The 21,879-nt window shown below is 35.7% G+C and overlaps 1 protein-coding gene across 10 annotated transcripts in view; it reads left to right on the top strand.

The window, feature by feature from the left end:
* DENND4C (DENN domain containing 4C) overlaps positions 1 to 21,879 on the top strand; it is a 67,466-nt gene extending 45,587 nt beyond the window's left edge. For 5 of the 10 annotated variants that reach the window (XM_030470649.1, XM_030470645.1, XM_030470648.1 and 2 more), the window contains 13 exons: positions 1,834 to 1,959; positions 2,747 to 2,887; positions 4,236 to 5,383; positions 6,997 to 7,177; positions 8,830 to 8,939; positions 9,408 to 9,583; positions 10,578 to 10,760; positions 11,793 to 11,982; positions 12,357 to 12,602; positions 13,929 to 14,046; positions 15,044 to 15,197; positions 16,292 to 16,356; positions 17,040 to 21,879. In XM_030470649.1, the coding sequence (XP_030326509.1) occupies positions 1,834 to 1,959; positions 2,747 to 2,887; positions 4,236 to 5,383; positions 6,997 to 7,177; positions 8,830 to 8,939; positions 9,408 to 9,583; positions 10,578 to 10,760; positions 11,793 to 11,982; positions 12,357 to 12,602; positions 13,929 to 14,046; positions 15,044 to 15,197; positions 16,292 to 16,356; positions 17,040 to 17,176 (2,975 nt within the window). In that variant the 3' untranslated portion in view covers positions 17,177 to 21,879. Of the gene's footprint in view, positions 1 to 1,830; positions 1,960 to 2,746; positions 2,888 to 4,235; positions 5,384 to 6,996; positions 7,178 to 8,829; positions 8,940 to 9,407; positions 9,584 to 10,577; positions 10,761 to 11,792; positions 11,983 to 12,356; positions 12,603 to 13,928; positions 14,047 to 15,043; positions 15,198 to 16,022; positions 16,213 to 16,291; positions 16,357 to 17,039 lie in introns of all 10 variants that reach the window. The other 5 variants (XM_030470644.1, XM_030470647.1, XM_030470641.1 and 2 more) reach the window with 2 other exon arrangements.

Raw genomic sequence — 21,879 nt, 5'->3', positions numbered from 1 at the left:
AAGGAGTGAAAGTTGCTGAGATGATTAGAAGCTAACTCTTTAAAATGGTGTTCCTTATGGTAATCTGGAAATGCCTAATTGGCGTTCCTGGAGTTAGCATCTGATGTTTGGTTATAGTAAACTATGCTTTTAGAGGCCATATTCAAGCTTCTTACTAGTAGTTGCTAAACTTGGAAATAAATACAGAAATTATCACAACCTTGTCATACAGCCTGTATGAGACACTCTGGGAATGGAAAGATGGGTGTTAAGCTGGGGAAAAAGTCTGCCTTAAACGTGGTATGCACTCTTCTAGACAAACTGGAGTAAAAGAGTGCACAAGAAATTAATCTCTTGAGATGGCAAGACAAAATTCATAGTTCTTCGTATCTGCTTTAATACTGATTATGTCCTACCTGTGCACAGTCTCAACTAAACTTTCTTTCTGTGTGTACTTCAAAACTTAATGTACAAATGGTACTTGCACATTCTTCATGTTTTTAATATCTCAAGCCCTTCTGTAAAGAGAACCTTGTCTGATTCCTGTGCTTCATCTGATATGCCTGCCTAGATTACTGAACTTCCCTTCTCTCTGCTTTTTGTTGCTCTGCTTTTTGCTCTTTGCTGTCTCTTGGGTGCCGCATTTGTCCTTGGCTATCACGGTGTGGGGTGCAGACTTATATGGTGTGAAGCCTTGGATGCACGTGTGCACTATTTCTACCCTTGAATGTTACTTCTGCAGGTAATTCACCCATTTATTGATAGGGTGTTTGTAGTTCTGTGCAAAGCAGGGATACTAACATTATTGAAATGATGGTAGGGGAAAAATAAGGACCGAAGAATGTCAGGACCTACTTTTCTGTATAGAAGGTTTTTAATATAGTAGCGAAATGTAATTACTGGTGGCTGCACAAACTTTTAAATTTAAATATTCTTTACATTTGCTGTTTGTTGGTAAACAGCAGTAATAGGTATTGTAGGTAAATTGTGTCTGTCACTCAAGTTTTATGGAGGTTCCTAGTACTTTTCAAGCTGTGTAACTTACTTACACTTTGATCTTTTTCAATACTCTCATGTATTCTAACAGGTACTCTAGGGCATATAAATAATCCTGTTTTAACATGTTGCTGTGGGATATGCCCCATATAGTATTTTTGTATTTTGCATATGCAGCAACACTTAAGATAAAAATAACAAAGAAGGGGTAAGAGTGTCTTTCTGGATTGTTTCCTGATTGTACAGACTTTTGGACTACTATAAACTCTTGTTAAGATTGAGTTACAGCTGTCAAGTTTAACTGGTGTCATGGAGGAACAAACTTTTAAAAAAATGTTTAGATTTTTATGGGTTTTTTTCTATCACATTTTATACTTTCCATTATACCACAAAGATGCAGCACGGTTTATGGTACAGTTCTTTTCAGAATTGTATTCATTATTAGAAGCTTACTCAGTTACTGTTGTGCTTGTTGTAATTTCTTTTGTAGGTGCATTTGAGAATTTAGCTTGCCCAGCAAGGAAATATTTTATGCTAATGAGAAGACAAAGAAATGTGAAAGCAGATAAAGTGCATTAAAAGTAGTTAGTTACTGTAGTGTTCCATAGGGAATAATTTGGTTTTAATATAGCAATTAGAAAAGTAAATTTATATTGTATTCCCCAGTAATCTCTGCTGTCACCATCACCAAGTAAATCTGTGCACAGATTAGGCACTTTAGTAATCTTACTATGAACTTTTCTGGTGAAAAAAACCCCAAAACAGATTAGTTTCAGTTCTTCTATCTTTCTTACGGAAAAAAAAATAATTAGGAAATAAAAAAAAATCTGAGGCATACATTTGTATTCCTTCAAGCAGGCGGTCAGTCAGACCAGGGCTACGGATCCAAGGATGAACTTCTAAGGGATGATGGGGATAGTCTTCATGCAACTGAAACACAAGTAGAGAAAGATACTTCTTCTAAAGCTGAAGACCTAATAGGAGGTTAAGTATGCATGTTTACACTGATGAAGGCTTTTTGTAATAAATCTGCTTCATGCAGTAGACTACCATGAATACCTAATGTATTGAATTCATAATGTTGCCAAGGTCAAAATATGAGTGTATGAAACCCGGTGGACTACTTTTGTGCTCTAGGTGATAGCAGTGGAATACATATAGGTAGAAAAGGCCTTTTATTAGGCTAATTTAATGTAGATGGAAAAATTGGACAAGTGCTGGGGCACAGAGTGTTTTGTATTCCTTTCCTCTCGTTTTTGTATTTGAAAACTTGACCAATTTTTCAGTTGACCTAATAAAAAACACTATTTTTTCTTGCAAACTCTTTCCAGCTGTAGAAAATAATGGTCATCTCCTGTCTTCCATCCAGGTTTTGCTCTTAGTTTTTCTGTATTTTGTTGTTCTCATTACTGAATCTCTTCCATATCTGTGTTACTAGGTCCTTAATGTGCCTTAGGGCTTCTAAAGCTGTTATTAGACAAAGAGCCTGCATGAAAATCTGTGAACTGCTCTTCCTGCTCCACTTTGGTTAGTTGTAAAAGTACCGAGGGAAGAAATTAGCATATTTTCTAACCTTGTGAACAGCTAAGCACTCTCTGCATAATACTGTCTACTGTCGTTTGTCTGGGTATTATTTCCAGGAAATGCTCAGAGCCTTGTAGTACTGATACTTTAGGTTGTAATTACATAGGGAACAGTGTTTTGAGTTTATGTTTTCTGTAACAGTGTAAATGAAATTAATTAATTTAAGTTCTTATTCTCTTTCTTGTAGAGGTTTTTAATGAGAAATCTGATGAAAACCAACAGCTTAATATAGAAACTGATAGTCCAACAGACCCACCTGCTTGGGGTAACAGTATTGTGAAAGTTCCATCTGGCATTTTTGATAGCAGTGGAAGGAAAAGCAGTGGTGGTGAGTCACTGGTTGAAACAGCTTGCTAAAGCCCTAATCTTGTTGTACTATAGTGTTTTGCAATCTTTTTCATGCTATGAAATGAAACAAAACATCTATTTGGGGTGCAGATATCTTGCACGACGATTGCTTTCTGCCATTGTCCTTTGCAAGTGACTTAAAAGGAACCTGTCGGTTCTTAGATTGTAAATTACTGTTGAGTAGATTGAAATCAAGATTTTTCCCTGTCCTGCACTAAGAGTGTTTCAGTAATGTACTAGAAAAACAAAAGAATTACTCTTGATTTTGTCACTTAAACCTCACTGACCTTGGTCAAATCTCTTTTTCCTGGCCTATATTGCCAATGTATAACTTGTGAACAATGGATGTTATCTTCGTGCCATACAAAATTTATTTACCTATCCAGAGCTTTATAATGAAGAAGACTTATGGATATGTAAAAGGCAAATCTTGGGGCTCTTTTTTATTTTCTGCCTTTGTGCCTGTCTTTGACTAAGGCAATGTAATCCAGCTTCAGTGTAGCTTGATAGCAAATAATTGAGTCTCAGGCAAAAAGTTGTCCAGAACCTTTCTGGCAATTGTGAGAGCTGATGACTGGTCAAGAAGCAGCATCAACGTGAGACTCAAACATCCTCCAGTAGTGGGATATGGTACATCAGGGTCCTCAACTTAGGGAGGTTTTTGTGTAGCTAACACATCTTTCTAGGCAATAAATATTCCCAATTCCCCAAGGAAATGGGAATATTTATAAATTTAGTTTATATCTTCCACATGCTAAATTTAATGAGCTTTTTCTAAATACGGCTATGTCATAAATGAAGTAATGCTTCTATGTTAAGCAGACACACACAACAGGTTTTTTTTCTAGAACTAGAATGGAGTTTGATGTATAGAACTCTGAATATAGCTTTGGAAAAAATAAAAAATCAAATGAAAAACCCCAAACTCACAACAAAACAAAACAAAAACAACCCCAAACAAACAAAAACCAAACCAAACAAAAAAACCCCAGCAAACCCGAGCAATCTTTACTTATAATTGTACTTTCCCTTAGTTAATGGATGTAGTACCTAGTCTGTGCCAAGTATTGGCACAGATAAAGGAGGTAGAAGCCATAAAAGGCTTTGACTTCAAGGAGTCAAAGCTTAGATGACTTTTGATCTGCAGGGATGGCTTTGCAGCCAGTAAAATAACTTGTTAATGCTAGTGTAACTTATTAATGGTTAACTTGAGATTGTGGAGCTCCAAGTCTTCTCACCAGTAAGGAGATATGGAGATTTCACATGATTTCAGGAAATAAACATTTTCTGTGGCTATGGATACCATATAAATGTCTTTTCTCTTTTAGAAACTGGTTCTAGCCCACTGTTCATAACTCAGGATTCAGTTGAAGATACAGTCTTTGGTGATGTTTCTCCTAAGAAAACAAGTGAAAAAAGACAGAAGAAGCAGAAACTGTTTTCAGAGAGAAGCTGCAGTTTCAGCAGTGAAAGCAGAGCAGGAATGCTCATGAAAAAAGGCAGCTTGGACTTGCATTCTAAAGAATTGGCAATAATGATGGGAGCAGATGCCAAGATCCTAACAGCAGCTTTATCTGGGGCCAAAACTTCACCCTCTCACATGAGTAAATCCCACAACTTTGAAAGTATCATTGACCAGGAGGTTTCTGGCATAAGTGGCACGTGGAGTTGTGCGACTGAGAGTGATTGGGAATTGGAGCCTAGGTCTTCACCAGTGCTGGAAGAACCTGGGGAGGGGCAGGAGCATATTGAGAATGGAAAAGATGAAAACTTGACCACAGTGGAAGACCTGAACCTTGAACAGTCAGTTGAGTCCAAAAATCAGAAATCAGAATCCAAAGATGCAAGTACTAAAAGGAATAGCTTTTATGGAGTGGTTAAGCCTATTGAAAGGGAAGATGTTGAAGTAGGCTTGGACCCTTTATCTTTGCTGGCTACTGACAGCACACAACCAAGGCATCCAGAACCTGAGGAAAAGTTGGTGTCACCAGTTGCAGCACGTAATTTGGCAGATGAAATAGAGAGTTATATGAATCTGAAGAACCCCTTGGGTAGTAAGTTTCCCAGCATGGAACTGCACAAGCCAGACAGAGAAGCAGAAGCCTCTGGTACACTTGGTCACTCCCAAGAAAGGAGGTCAAGCCTGCCTTTGGATCCTGTCCTGCCGTTTTCCAAGTCTTATGAAAGTCAGAGAAGTCCTTCTGTCTCCAGATCCAAAACATTCACTGTACGACCAAAGCAACAAACCCATCTGCAAGTTCAAAAGGAGCGGTCTTCATCTTTGACAGGACTGGGTCGTTCTTCTCCACATGGCTCGTTAGGATCTGTCGTAACAACTTTATCCAATCTGAAGCTGGACAATATACTGTCTGGACCAAAAATGGATGTCCTGAAATCAGGCATGAAGCAGGCTGCCAATGTAGCCAGTAAGATGTGGGGAGTTGTAACTTCAGCATATAGTTACTCAGATGATGAGGCAAGTGTTTTTCAATATGAAAAATTTGGGTAGACAAAGCTAGGTCATAACTTCTGTGTCCAGAAGATTGCTTCATGAGATGGTGTTTTTATCAAGTATTGACTTTCATTAGCTAATACAAATAGCATTTTATGTATTGTGGAGTTTTTCTCTGTCATTAAAAAACACTTTTCAGACAAAATCATATTAAATAGTCTTGATGCTGTAAACTTAAAATTTAACTTTTTTTTTTTCTCCCCTCAACATTCTCCCTTCCCTGTTTATTTATTTTTCTATGTTTAAAGAAACTGCACCAGGAAACCCTACAAAGAACAAAATTATGTCATCTTAAATGATACCATACTACTTGTTCTATTTTAAAAAATTAAGAAAAGGTTATGAAAAATCAGAAACCTAAGAAGTCAGGTTGGTGAGGATTAAAGTTGAAAGTAGAAAAGGACAGCCTGAGATCTAGTAAATTCACTTATCAGGAATTTTAAAACTAAATGTTATGGTTCTTGTGTGAGCACACTTGATTAACAAAGTCTTTTTCAGAGTAAAACAGTTCAGAGTATAATGACACAAATGAAAGAGGAGATGGAGGGATGAATATTATAACTTCCTTCTTTCCATATATGTCTTGTTTATTGTGGCTCCAAACTTAGGTTGGTTTTGTATTTTTTATCTTATAAAGGCCCCTGCTTGATCCATTTAACCCCTTGATCTGGTTTGGCTTTAGGATCTTTTGTCTCTCCTCTTGAGGCTATTAAGATAGATTCTTGTTTCCTTTTTCAAATTCTTCCTCCATTCCCCAACCTTCATAAAACATGTGAAATGGAAAGATAGCTCTCTGGCTTTATTTCTATGTGAAGAAAATTTAACTTATGTTACTAATAGGGTCTTTTCTATTAAATATAAAAAAATATTTCTTACTGGTATTGTTTTAACCTAATTTTGACTGTGACAGTGAAAACTCACTCATTAACTTTCTTTCCTAAGTTTTTTTTCCTGTGACCTAGGTTTTGCTGTGTGCCTTTCTATTATACTTGCCTGTTCTGTAGAATTTTAATAGCACATTTTAATCTCTCAACATGATTTAATTTCCATCAAAGATCTTCTAATTCTCTTTTATTTCTGCAACTTCTTGTTTTTAATATCCTAATTTTTGTACTTCATTGCATCTTGTGGCTTAGTGACTGTGTTATTGCTGCATCATTTCAGCTGATGCATTTTATTCCTTTTTTCAATTCTGTAAATTTCACTTTAACTCAGACCTTTTTTCTGATAATTCCTTAATTTTCAGTAATGTCTGCCAACTGAACATTTTTGCATCATTTTTTCTGTTTCTCATGTAATGAAGACAATTATATTCCAGTTGCTTTGTTGCTCAGTTTGATCCTCAGCTAAGTATTTTTGTTCATGAAGCCTTTCATTTTTCCGATATCCTTCTGATTTGTCCAATATCTCTTATTTTTGGGGTTGCGTAGATTTATCTTATATCTAATGATTTTTTTACATCAGGTTTTCATCTCAATCTGCTACTTTAATTCTTTATTTATTAGAATAAAAATGGAAGTCAAATAATCTATCTGGAAGTACTCAAAAATACTATTTTTCTTCTTCTTGTACGAAAGGAAGAAAACAATCGACCAGAGTTTAACTTCCCTGCTGGTTTTGAAGATAATATTTTAGGAGATAATCTGTCATCCAGAACTGGTGTCCCAGGGCTAGTTACAAATGAGCTTGCACAAAGCACTACTAGTCTTGGCAGCAGCAGTAGCAGTGGAGATGCAGGAAGACAGCGTTACAGTGCAGGTGAGATTGGGAGTTTTTCTTTGTTTGGCTCGTTGGTTTGGTTTTTTTTGTCCTTTTTTTCCCCCCTCATAACTTGTTTGTAATATCAGAAACAGGGAAAACTAATATGTGTGAAATGATTCATAACAACGGAAACTATGGTAATTTGAAATTATTTCAAACACTGAAGTACAAGCAGATTCGTACTTCCATTCTGTACTTCTGTCTTGCAGAAGTAGCATTAGCAAATAGCTAATGCTTCTCTTTGTTGAATGTTTAAAAAGTTGATACAAAACACAGGGATTTAGCTGTAAAAATACTTCTGTGTATGTGATAGGAAGATTCCTAGCTAGTTGTAGCCAGGAACATGTGCTCAGTTGTGGAAAGTCATAATATCGTGAAAATTCTTGAAATACTAATACAGAAAACCAGAGCAGTGTCCAAGAACTGCAAAACTGCAAATAGTTGCATAACTAACAGAGGCAGATCTTTCAGTGGGGGGAGTTGGAATAAAAAATAAACAAACAAAACCAACCCCACAGCCCCAAGGGCCAAAAAACCCAAAGCACACACACACAAAACTCCTAACTTTTACTGTGGAATGAGAGGTAATGGACGCATACTTGATTTCAAGTTGTGAAGGTAAACAGATTAATATATATGCCTATTGCTAAATTGTCCTTCCCTTCTTCCCCCAAGTTCTAAAACTGCATGAAGTAAAACTAATAATTTTCAGTTCAGATTTTATTCTTATTTTGAGAAAAAGATGTATGCTGAACCAGCCGTGGGTTTGGTTTACCTTTCTTTGCAGTACTTTAATGATGTGAATATCATAAAGCCATGTGCATCAAGAGAGGAAGAACTATTTTGTGGACTGGAGATAAGCTGGCCTTACCTAGCAAAATCTCGACAGGATTATCTTCTAGTTCCCGTTAGTTAGGAGGGTTATAAGAACTAACTATAAAGAGTGGCAGCTGTCAACAGAATATGTAAAATTTGTTCACAAACATGAACTTTAGCTGAAGAAGCAGAGGAGCCTTCTGTATGATGAGGAGACTCTGGTAGAGATTTTTTTTAATAAGGAAGTTTGACTGGGCTTGTCAGAGGAAGTAATGCTGATAGTTTAGCTTTCTAAAACTGATTCGAACCATTTCCTTCTGGTAAATATATTCCAACTCCTTTTTCCTCTTCTCCTGGGCAAAGCTCATAACCCTAAAACCCTTACCAAAGAAAGATTATTTTTTTTACTGCCGTGTTAGCCAGAGAAAACTTCAGCACAGTAATGACATATTTGGTATCATGTGTCTTCCCTGGTGCTATCCTTCTGTTTGTTATTTGCATATGGATGTATCATTCAAGAAATCTTGAACTACTTTTAGAAGTATATGGAGCAATCTTACTGCTCTTTGCCATTCTTCCTTCTTTCTTTGTACTTTTCTTTTACCAGTGTGTGATATATTGTGTTAGACAAAAATAACTTCTAAATGTTAAACACAAAAATGATATTCATCTCTCTTGTAATTATAGTATCAGTGAAGTTACAGAGCTACACATATCTTTGAAGATCTTCTGGTACAATTTTCTGTCTTGGTCGAACAGAAATTATTTTCTTTGGGAATAGGTGAATTAACTCTTTCCTTGATCACAAGACCCACACGACTCTTTCTATGCAGGTGACGTTTCATTGCCAAGAAGTATGAAAGTGCAAGATTCTGAGAAGTCAGAGCAAAGCTCTTCACATAATACTAGCCTATCCAGCATTTTCCAGAACTATGCAATGGAGGTAAGATTAACAAACTTATCTAGCCAAGGTCCACCACACCACTATAAATGTTTGGTTTGTGTTTGATTAGTTTGCTTGTGGGATTTTTTGTTTGTTTGGGTTGGTTTTGTTTTGTTTTCTTTTTTGGAGAAGCAGACATGCATTTACTTATACAATTCAAAGCAATCTATATACACTGGAGGCTTCATAGAAGTGAACATTTGCAAATGCTAAATTCATGGCATTTCAGGGTAATGTTTCTTCCAGGTCTGAAAATATCAAACAAAAATAAATTATTAGTATTTGCGTTTCATAGATAAAACTTATGTGGGCAAGATAACTCAAGTATGGTGAATAAGCAGTGATGGACTCATGCCTTCCAGCTGGCATTCTGGTACCTGTTAAACTCCTGTGGATACTAAGCCTATAAAGTCAATTATTAAAGAACCCTGAAACAAGACTGATGATATTCATTCTTTGCTGTTTTAGGTATTGATGTCTAGCTGCTCTCAATGTAGAGCTTGTGGTGCTTTGGTTTATGATGAAGAAATTATGGCTGGATGGACAGCAGATGATTCAAACTTGAACACTACCTGTCCTTTCTGTAAAAGTATCTTCTTACCTTTACTTAATATTGAATTTAAAGACCTACGTGGCTCTGCAAGGTTAGTGGTTTTTATAAATACTCTCTTTTCTGCCTTTGCACTTGCACATGGCTATATTGTTTCACAAAAGGATCTTAGTTATCTCTCGCAGTATTTTTGTCTAGATGTTTGCAAGAATGTCTGCCTATTTGATGGTCATGATTGTACTGAAGGAAATTGTAAGTCGTGTACACTATTGCATTTCATTGTAAAATAGCCAAAAAGCAAAGAACCAGTTTCCTTGTACTACTTCTGCTTTTCGTATTTTCTTGCTAAGCATAACTGTACAGAAGATATAAGCTTTTTTTTGTTTAGTTTTTAAAATAAAGCTAATGGATCATGAACTTTAAAAGCATATAAAGTAGTTTTTAAATCTGTCAGCAAAGAATTACTCCCAAATTAAATTTACTAGCAGCTTTTAATTACAGATGGTGCAGCTTACTGTTTCTCTAGTAGTTCTCCAGTTTAAGCTTATCTGCTTACTATTTTTACCTTTTTTAATTGCACTGTGAAGGCTGAAACTTTAAGGTAATTTAGAATGGATTCTCACTGTGGTGGTTATTGTTGTGGAACAGAGCTTCCATTAGTGTTCTCTAATGCTGAAACTGAACATCTGTAGAGTGCAAACTTAGCAAAGCGTGACACATTCTTGCTGTCTTGTACCTATAATGGTGTATGGTGTCCTAGTCAGTAATGTCACTTTACAGTAACAGCTATTTTCAGTGATGTGTCAGCTATAGGTATATTGTTGCTGGTGGGGAACCATGGTAAACTAAGGTCACTAATGACTTACAGCATAGGATTTCTTCTTTTGCAGCTCAAGTCTCTGTGTTTGTTTATTCTGTGTTTGTTTACTCTGCCTATATAATTTACATTGGTCAAGCTTTTTAATGTTGTTTCCTTATTTTTATTATTTTTTGAAAGTAAATCTAGAGATTCATAACTTTTTTAATGACTTTATGCTTACATCTTATTCTTTGTATTTCTCTCCCCTCCTATTCATGTCATAACTTAGCTTTTTCCTGAAGCAAAGTACTTCAGGAGATAGTTTACAGAGTGGTACCCTTCCATTAACCACGGATCCCATGGAGCAGAAGCTGTTGTCCAGTCCAGCTGTTGCTGACTTGATCAGTTTTTCAGATCACTCACAGCCCAGCCACACCATAGCTGAAGAAACTAGCTCTGCAGCTGAGCAGAGGTAGGTAAAACAAGGGTTTAGTTCTGTCAGAAGAGTATCAACACTTCCAGTATTTCTCCTCTACTTTAAAGATTGACTTATGTACCACATATGGTAAAGTACAAGTTACAAAGTAACTTGATGATCATCTGTTTCCTCTTATTCTTTTCGCATGCTTTAAGCATATTTTTATCAATTAGAAGTAAGCTGGTTCCACTAAATGAGTGAGTTTTAGAGCTACAAATCTAGAAATAAATCTTCAGTTTATCTGCTAATGATTAATAGGTAAAATAGGTATTGTTAGAATGCACCTTTTAGAGACACATAAATATAAGCATTACTTCTCCTTTCCTTGTGTTTAGAATTTAACAAGAAGGACAGTGCATTATGGGGAGAAATAAGTCCATTTGCTGAAACACTCTTTTTTGAGAGAAAAGTCTTGGAGCACTTGACACTTGTACAGAGCATACATTCTATGACAAATAATACTGATGTAAAACTGAAACTCAGAAAATAATACCACCTTTGAAACAGTTTGAGGAAAGAAGCATTAAGAAGGTTTCATGTTGGAAGAGGGAAGAACTGAAATAGGGCTGCTATGAATTGTGACCTTTTTGCTGGAATTTGTTAACATTTTGTTGTAATAAGTAATAAGTCTTATGACAGTTGCTCTGCTTATGACATTTAGAGAAAGTAAACATAAAGGGAATGAGGAAGTAAAAATGAGCATAATCAGAACAAGATCATCTTTGTGTGTTGACAAAACTGCATTGCTGTTTTTCTAAGCAAGGTAAAGCTGTATCAGAGCAATGGTACCTATACAAAACTGCAGTGCTTTCAGATTTATGTCTTAGGTTCTCCCTAGCTGCTTTTCTGGAAGGACTGTTATACTGTTCTGTATACTGTGGAACTAACTGGGCAAATATGATTCCTTATTAATAGAGAAACTTGGTTTGAGATACTTACTTGGCAGCCTTTCTCTGCTTCTTTCCTGTTGCCGTAGGAATGCTGAATAGTTTCATGTTAGCATATTCTCTTCTAAAATCCAAACAGTGATGTGGCAGACGAACAGAGTAAAGATCCCAGAACCATGAAGACATCTGCCAATAATCCACCAAAAAGGGGAGTGTCCTTGACTCGGAGCCACAGTGTTGGAGGTCCACTGCAAAATATTGATCTTTCCCAGAGACCATCTCATGGAATTTCAACAGTTAGTCTTCCAAACAGTTTGCAAGAGGTTGTGGTAAGTCTAGAAGCTGCACGTTCAGTTGACAGAAAAAAACTGAATGCAATGAACTTACAATGGATAATATTCTATTACCATCATTCTTGTCCATTTGGGGAATGGAAATGGCCAAGCATATGTTCTTATGACCAAAAAAAAAAAAAATAAGAGAGAGCTTAGGTGATTGTTTTTTAAAGTTAAGAAACACCTCAGTCATCGCAACTGTTGATGCTATTAAAGTTATTGTGTGTTTGGTTTCTTCCAAATATCAAAAGAAACTGTGCAATGAAGAATTTCCAGGGCAAGTAATCCTGAAGAGTATTTCTGGAAGAAAAACCTTTGATTCTGTAAAAACCCACAGTTTTCTTTTGTGTGTGTTGTTTTGTTTTTAGAATCCTTTAGTAAAAAGACCTAATCCTCTCCCTGTATCTGTGCCCTACTTGAGCCCTTTGGTACTGCATAAGGAGCTTGAATCACTGTTGGAAAATGAGGGAGAGCAAGTAATTCATACATCCAAATTCATCAATCAACACCCCATAATTTTCTGGAACCTAGTTTGGTATTTCCAACGGTTGGATCTACCTAGCAACTTGCCTGGACTCATTTTAACATCCGAGCACTGTAATGACGGAGTGCAGGTAAGTGGCTTCCTCCTGTTAGAGCTGCAGATATTAGAAGTAAGCTACATTTGAGAGTTTGGTTCAAAAAAAGTGGGTAAGTAATACCTTAGTAAATTGGATCTAGTTTCCCAGGTTTTATAGTGTAAGTAGAAAGGTTTGTTTTCCACAAGGAATCTTGAAGTAAGATGAGTGAAAACAGCATTCAAATTCTAGTCAAGCTGTTCTCTTCTAAAAAGCCAGAGAGTAAGATTCATTAAAGAGAAGGCTGATGCATGGAAGGAAACAAGATGTATCTGTTCAGAACTCACAAATAGCAATACATTGTAATGCACATAGTGTGGGTTGCATACTTCAGTATATAAACCTTTTAAGTTGTTACTCAGTATTTTTTGTTCTTTTCCACTAATAGGTTTTGCTATTCGAAGTTCACTGAGTTTCAATACTGTATGTATGGAAAAATAGAGCATAGAACAGATGCTATCTTTTGAGTATTTTGCTTTTCCCATTTTAAGGGAAACCTATATGATCTGTGTATGTAATTAGCAAATTTAACATGCATGCAAAAATGTAGTATTTTCCTATCTACTTGTGTGTACTTTAATTTTAAAATTGTCTCCCTCAATTTTCAAAAAAACCCAGAACTCTGAAACCAAGAACAATTTTCCAGGAAATGTAGCTGAAGACCAACACTAGTGAAATCTAAAGGATACTAAATGCAATGCATTAGCAGGGTAAACCACAAGATGGGGCTTAATATCTGTAATTGCTTCTTTAAATTGACACACTAGTGGTAAATTTTTCTTGCCCACTAAGTCTTACTGTATTAGTGATTCCAAAGGCACTTAATTTTATAAAATAATTACGGATCTAATGTTTTGCTTACCATATATTTTAATGGCAATAAATGGCTTATACTCATGTGCAAATACAAATTCTTCCTGCATGTTGGGAAGATCAACACAAAGACATGCATACCAAGTCTTAATCAGGTCAGAAAATACTACGGTGTGGCATGATAAGTAGTACAAATTAAGTAACATGTTTAGTGCACAAAAAACAATTTTTATACATACGCATACAAATTTTCTTCAGATGTCTGTAGAAAACTGAATGGTCTTCATACATTAGGCTAAACTAGAAAAGGCAATTAAATGTTGCAGTACTTGTGATTTTGGTCTGGGTGACTGAAATTTTCTCTAGAAGACATCAGCTGTTCCTGTTTGATGGATTCAAGATGAATAAAGTAAACCTTCTTTGTGAAAGAGCAATTGTTTAAATAATGAGACTGTGCTGATGTTTTAAAAATTTTTTCCCATTCCTCCCATTCCCATTCCTGTTTTTTAGCTTCCTTTGACATCTCTTGCTCAAGATAGCAAGCAAGTGTACATCCATCTTCTGTGGGACAATATCAACCTCCACCAAGAGCCAGGGGAGCCCCTGTATATATCTTGGAGAAATCTCAGTAAGTAAAACAAATGTTACAGAAAGCAGAGGGAGGAGAAGCTATGGAAAAACCCCTTTGTTTTGTAGTGTCTGAAGTGTACACAGCCCATCAAGTTGGAAAGCTTTTTTAGTGTGTGAGGCATCTGCAATCCCTGAGGTACTTAACATAGTCTCAGTATCAAATTATGAAAATATCTTACTAATCTGTGTAAAAATGTATGTTATCTATTCTTTATATGTCATATGGTTATAAATAGGGTGGGAGGATTTGCTCTAGATGTGGTGCTAAATAATCTTCACCTGATTTGAATGTTTAGCTCCGTTATCTAGTTGTATCTATGCGGGCATGAAAAAGACAAATGTATTACAAAAAAAATATCTTGTGTTTCATAACTGAATGGAAGGTAACAAGTCCCATTAATATGTACATTCGGCAGCCTACTTGACTGTCAAAAAGTAAGATCCAAGAAAGCCTTTGTCTACCATAACTTAATTTGAAAGGAGGAAAAACCAGGCAGACTGCTTGTGAGAACTTGGGATTTCATTACTTCTGATCAGCAAAAATCCTTTGTTGACATAGACTTCTCAGTCTATGCTCTTTGATGAGAAAAGTTTCTTTGATAAGAAATGTGATGGTGTTTTCTTTTGTTCTACTTCTTTTCCATTGTGTAAAAATAACCTTCTTGGAGTGAGCTTAGTTTTTAAAACTGAAGTAGAACAATAAATCTGAGCTAACAAAGCATCACAGCCAACCTCTGATGCTGAATACTCTTCAGTCTCTTGTATTTCTCTGTCATGTTGACAGCTCTTGCACATGGGTAGTTGATGTGTCCAGTCACTTTTGTGGTGGAATAAAGACCATAAGCAGACAAGCCTTTCCATTGTAACAAATTTCTGTCGCTTGAGTAGAGGTTCTGTATATTAACCTAACTTTCTGAAATACCTTCTTCTTATTAAAGTGAAAAAAAAAAATTAAATCTTTAATGTTTAATAATCTATACTATTGCATTTCCCAGATTCTTCTGAAAAGAGACCCTCCATACTGGCAGAAGATCAGCAGGCAATAAACACTTTGTTGGAGAACATTAAACTAAGTATTCAACACAATAATGTTGTTAAACCAATCAACCTGCTCCTACAGAAAGTTAAGCCAGATGTGAAACGACAGAGGTAAAGGGGTAACCTCTTCTTATTTTCTCCCCGCTCAAAGTTAAATAAGATTAGACCATATACACTTCATAATGAGAATTCCGTAAGGACCTCTTGGAATATTCAGTTTTATTTTGTGTCCACCAAACGCTATGTATATTTGTTTATGCCAGTGATTACAAACAGATGCATTCTGTAGCTAGATGCATAATTCATCCAAATCAAATGAATAAATACAGTTCTTTGATCAAAATGAACATTTTACAAATTAATAAGAAAAATGCAGATTTTGGTGCTGTTCCAGATATAGAAAATTGATAAACGTAAGTGTGCATTATCCTGTTGCAGTGTCTGGAATATTCTCCAAACTACCTAGTTAAAACTATTGGAATTCTACCAGCCTGGAGTACTGGCTTAGAAAAGTGTATACAGCATGATCCGCAAATAAAGGGAGACGTAAATAATGCTCCTACTGTACATTTTGCCATCTGCAGTGCAAGTAGGAAAGGGGTTTGTTAAAAAGCAAGCCTCTGAGTTAAATTACAGGAAATGTAAGATGTATTCGAAGTTTATCATGCTAAGTCATCTCTGCTTCTGTGGTTTGTAGTTACTAAAAAAAAAAAAGCAGTAATCTGCCTATAGAAGAATCTTCATGAGTTCCATGATGAAAAACATTAATATGCAATTGTTTAGTGATATCCAATTCTGAGGTAGCTCGTGACATTCTGAAACAAAAAACGAAGTATGGGTGATCTGAAATAATTCTGCTCCCTGTACTTCACCCTCAGGCAGGAATGAGTTAATAAATAAGTGGTGCTTAATTTTATATTTCTCATTTTTCTGGAGTTTTTATGGCACATTTGGCAGAGAAGTTTTTTACAGAAAACATGCTGCTGGGATTTGGCAATACTGTATCTTCATGTGTTAAGGAAAGATACTCAGGCATGAGGAAACCTTAAGCTAGCAGTCATACAGATCAGTCACTTTCTTCACAAGCAAGATTAACAGAACAGTTGCAGAAACAATGTAATAAAAGGTTAGCATCTTCAACATTGACTTTGTAAACTTAGGATAGTTGGTTCTTTCATTGACTTGCCCTTCAAAATATTTCGTAGGAGTTTTTACAGAGAAATTCTTTTCCTGTCTCTGGTGTCTCTTGGAAGAGAGAACATTGATATTGGTAAGTAAAAAATACTGTGAAATGCATGTGTCTGTGTGTAAAATATATGAATACTTTATGTGAAAACTAGTGTATATAGCTGACTTTTCATCCATGAGTTTCTAAGTAGCTTTTCAGTTGCTGTGTTTTAGTGAAAAGTACTGTGCTGTTACTCTTCAAGGTGTTGCTTTTATGGAAAAGTAATTCAGATGGGGCATTAATTTTGGCTTTGAAACTAGTAATCAGCTGTTTTAAACAAATATGTTAGCTTGAAGCTTTAATTCCTTATGTCTGAAAACATGTTCCCAGTTTTGTCCATCTTTCTCCGACCTACATATTAGACATGTCATCTAGCCACCTGATTGCTCACCCCTTATTGATCTCCTCTACCCTGACTTCTGTTTGGTACTATGCAGGCAAAGGGACTTCCTTATGGGATGTGACAGGGGAAATACCCTGCGAACAGGCAAACTGAACTGCGATAGAAGTGGTGGGCTTCCACTGTGATGTGTTGTGATGCTCCAATGTGAAGATAGTTTTCAGGTTCTCTGAGAGGAGAACTTGGAAAAAAAAATTAAAATCGGTGGCTAGTTAAGATAATTAATGTTGTTATTATATAAAAATCATCAAAAGGATTTTATAGGAATGTAGTGGGTGCTCTACAGGGTTTCTACAATAACTTCAACTATGCTTTTCTATTTCAGAGGTCTTTGATAGTGAATACAGAATTGCACATAAAAATCTACCAAAGGAAGTTCTTGAAAAGATGCAGAAAATAGATGCTCCACCAAGCAGCAGGGTCGAGTGTTGTAGAAAGTGCTTTGGAGCACCTTTAATATAAAAATGAGGAAGACATACTAAACTTCGGTGTGACAGAAGTAGAGGTGAACAAACCAGGAGCATGGTGATATATACACTTTAAATCCCAAAAGGTGATAACTGAGCAATTTGTCAAAGCAATTTCCTTGAGATGCATCATATATTTTTGTCTTTCATCTCACGAAACAGAGAGTAAAGTGTGTTAAAATGTTTTAAAACTATATTAATAGGGTGAGTTGGTTTCAGTGATTGATCTGCTTTTTTTTGCTGTATATACTTCTTGTCCTTCCTCAAATCCTTCTCCCACAACATGAAGTTGTTCAAAAAGGTGATGATAGAACAGCATATAGTTGCTGACTTAAGAGCCACCAATGTTTACGTATTTTAATGAAATACTTTTCCTGCCACAGAATACTTAGATTCTTCACTACTACTTCAAAATTGCTTTTACGTAAAGGGATATTTTTATTGGTGTGCAGTGTGTGTGTATGAATGTAAATACTTGAGTCCTTGTCTTGGAAATGGCAGTGCAGTTGCTTTTGTCAGATCACAGTACCTAAAATTGCTACCCTTTTCCTGACCCTTGTCCCAGTCCCAGTATTCTAAATTGTCTTTGGCTGACCTTCTCATAATGTATGTCTGCAGTTGTAAAAACCACTCAGTTTTTCTGTGTTCTCTATCTGACGAATTAAAGATCCTAGGAACATAGTGCTGCTTTCTGCAAGAGAGTGATGGGCTTCTACATGAAGCAGCTCAGAAATGGATGGCTTTCTAAAAAAATTTTTAGGAAGCTTTAAAATGGCATTAGAATACATACAGGGTTTGTTAAACAGTTGCTGTCTGAAAAAAAATTACTCTCTATACTGTATGCATGTGTGCTTAAAAGGTGTCTTTTCCTTGAATTCCTTTTCACCCTTTTCCATGGTTTCACACTAGCCTGTGTGTTAATTATTTTGCACTGATAGTCCAAATTCAATATTTCAAGTAAAATGTATTTGTAAATGTGGTCTTCAAATTGAGTATTAGCACAAATGAAGTGCTTGAGTGTATGATCTGGAAAGATGAATCCATCTTTTGGAGTGCTTCTAGTAGATAAGACACTTCCTCACCTCACATTCTAACTGACTCCAGTAGTCATAGTCTTGGCAAGAGCCTGGATGCTGATCAACAATTTGAATGTTTCTATTACTTGAGGAATAGGATAAGATTGATTCCTTTTTTTTTTTTTTTTTTGTGAAATTTAATGGTGTGGCTTTTCTGGCTTTCCCCCTAGAGTTGGGGGAAAAAAGTAAGATTTGTAGCATTTTAAAGGAGCAAAGCTAAAACTATAATCAAATCTCAAGTATGAATGTATTTACTTCATACTACTTTCTTTCTTAAAATGATGAGGGATGAAGATCTGTCTGCAACAGCTTTTACATGAAACAAGAAACCTAACACTTGTTTTTTCATGAGGCTACAGCAAAGGATTTGCACTATTCATGACAAAATATATTTGTGTCATAGACCGATTTCCTTGTATTTTGTCTAGAAGTGCTGATCCAAAGTTAATATGGGGATATTGTCTGGACAGATTCTCTGCTAATGAAAATATTGTGCTTTCTCAACAATTAAAAGCAAGAAAGCACACGGTGACTTTGTTTTTTGTTTGGGGTTTGGGTTTTTTTTTTCATCCTGAATTCTTTGGGTTTATGCATGGTTGCTTGCAGATATCTGATCTACATCACAATGGAAGTGTAGAGTTTAATTCTTCATATTTTCCTTTCTTCTCCAATTACATAATTGACATGCACAATTCCATCCTTTCAAGGTAAAAGTCTGTGTGAAACATTCGTCCAAACAACTTAATCCTTACATAAATCAAACCAGCAAATTTTCCTGTATTGTTCTATACTGATGTTAAACATACAGCTACACAAAGACAGTTTTTAAGTGTTAAATGGACAGATCATATGATTATGTGATGCAGTTTGCAAAGAATTAAATTTTAGTTATCTTTAACTTCTCCTGACTCATTAAATTACAAAGAAAATCTGTGCAGTGAGTGCTGTTTTAGGTAATTGGGGATATCCAAATTGTTTTAAACCATTGTAAATAACATTATTATAAACTGTATCCTGTAAGAGATCACTTTTATTTCAAAACAACCTTACCATCTGTTGCTGAAAATACAGATTAATCAGGCAATAGTGTTGTAGAAACAGCAAAGCAGGTTGTGTCATAAATGTTAGACTTTCCCCAGGTATATACACTAAACAAAACAAAAACCAAAACCCAAACCAGGAATTTCCTCCTCCCTACCCCAACATAACAACAAAAAAAAAAAACCCAAACTAAAGCCTGAAGGGAACAGGACAACTGCAGGATTGCACTTGCTTTGATTTGTTCCTTCATACTGGCATTTCTATACACTACAAATTAACTTATGTTCCTTCTGTATGTACCTGGATTTCAGAGTGGTAGAAGTCCTGCATGTAATTACTTGAAATCTTGAATCTGCCTACTGAAATTAATTCTTTAATATAGAATGACAAAAGTGCTTACTTTTTATAATGTGGATTTTTTTAATGCCTAGTTTTAATAGCTAACTAATCAGCTGGTTCTTGAATAAAATCTGTAGTTCAAAAGAAAAGTAAGATCTCTGAAAGCAGTTTGTTTATTAAATTTTCACCTAGGGAGATGCTTTTTGGGGGGGGGGGGGGAGTTCACAAAAATTTGAAAGGAATTAAGAATTGAGTATTTTTTCCCTACTTGCTTTCTCTCCTTACAAATGCATGATGGCACTCCCTGTTCTTCTGTTGTCTTTTGGGTCTCCTACAGAGAGAGACTGCACGTTTTCCTACACAAACTTTCTGAGATATAGGCTTCCCTAGTTTGAATGCTGAAAAAACTGTGAGTGTGCAAAAGAGAAGGGCAGGGCATAAAATTGATAGCATGGCTCAATACTCACATGGTCAAAAATCTGGCCAGAAATAAACAAATGTTTTTTGTGAGTGCATTGCAAACACTTTTGTCTTTCTGAAGGCATAGTAAATTCTTCTGTGCTAGTAAACAGCATGCGCTTCTTGGGCTACATAGGAATGACCTACCTATGCTCATAATTAGTGGACGCTCCACTCCTAGTAATCCAAATTTATCTGATCCATAATGCATGAATGACATGGACAAAGTGTTGTGAAGGAGGGATAAGCTTGATCTTGGTTCTGTTTTCCTCTCAGCATAAGCAGAAAAAGATGCATGTTGCTCACTCGCAAAGCTCTTACCTCCACATGCTCTTTTTAGTAGCTCAACAGCCAGTGCTCAGGAGATGGCTCTTCTGTGTGCATTTTGGAATTCTCACATATAAACATGAAGAAGAAGGTTGCAGATCAGTAGTAACTTCAAAGCCTGCAATATGTGCACAAAGCGAGGGTGTAAACCAAACTGATTACATACATGGATGTAAAATGTTAATGAATTTCAAGTAAGCCCAAGAACTCGGAAAGTTTGTGTTGGAATAGTAATTATTCCAGAGAAGCTTCCTTGAATTGTTGCCTTAAAGGTATTGAACTGCAGTCAGTTATGCTGAGAAGATTGCACCTTTCACCCAGCTATAAACGTTACCTATAGTTAATGTTCTGGTTTATCAAAATAGCTGTTTTTTTGTAGAATTAAAACATCAAACGGAGTCTTACAGGTTTTGGTTTTCTTTAAATCAGGATTCTTGAGTGACAAAGAGTTCTTTATATTCTGCCACATTACCAAGACATAAGATCTTCCAAAACCCCGTGGCTATAGGAGACTGATATGGCTGTGGTATTGGCATAGTAATAGGTACCAGCTTTTACATGTTACTAGAAGCATCTCTGTGTTACTTATAGTCATATCCTGTCTTCACATTTTATATAACTCCAGTTTAGACAATACAATTTTAATGGAAAATATTTTATTAAGCATATGTGTTTCAAACTAAATTAATTTGTTTTGCAAGTAACTTAGCCTTGTTCCTAGTGGAATTTCACATTGGTTAAGCTCAAGCTATGTTGCACTTGTGAATGAGTAATTTTTATTCCATTTTAACTGTGAATTAATCGCTTTTTGTATTGCTGCAGCTAAAAGAGTATACCTTTCATTGAGTTTACTGCTTTCCTTGAGTAACTGCAACATAGGGGATATTTTCGAAATGTATATTAAATTAGATCATAGAAATTATATTTTTAAAATAAATTGTTAAAATGTAAGTAACTGAAGAATCCACTCAATAGTTTCATCTTTTTAAAACTTTTAATTAAACAATTATTTCAATGCAGATAACTTGATTAAATGGTAAGCAGGTCATCTTATTCACATAACTGTACATTTTCAACAAAAGGGTTTTTTCTTTTAACTAATAAAAACATTAAAATGCCTTCTGTATATCAGCTGTTCATTATGGACCTTTTTAAAAACACACACACACCCCTGCAACTTTTAAGTCTTGAAACTGAATGGTTGAATTGACTCCAGATATGTATTCCACTGTGCTATATATTGTAATGCATACGAGGAGAGAAATGGATGGTCTTTCAGTGTCTGCATCAGTGGTGCAAATAAAAGGGATTGTTTGCTGTTTTTTTAGAAGCACATTGAACTCCTTTTAGGAACTTAAAATAAACTGTATTGTAATGAGGATGAAAGGATGTTGTGTGAATAAATTATGAATTAAGTGAGCTGGGAAGTTTAATGCAATAAAATTTGCACTATTTT

The sequence above is a fragment of the Strigops habroptila genome, chromosome Z, assembly GCF_004027225.2.
Source record: "Strigops habroptila isolate Jane chromosome Z, bStrHab1.2.pri, whole genome shotgun sequence".
In the NCBI taxonomy this organism is placed as follows: domain Eukaryota; kingdom Metazoa; phylum Chordata; class Aves; order Psittaciformes; family Psittacidae; genus Strigops; species Strigops habroptila.
This window is presented reverse-complemented; position numbering and strand designations above follow the sequence as displayed.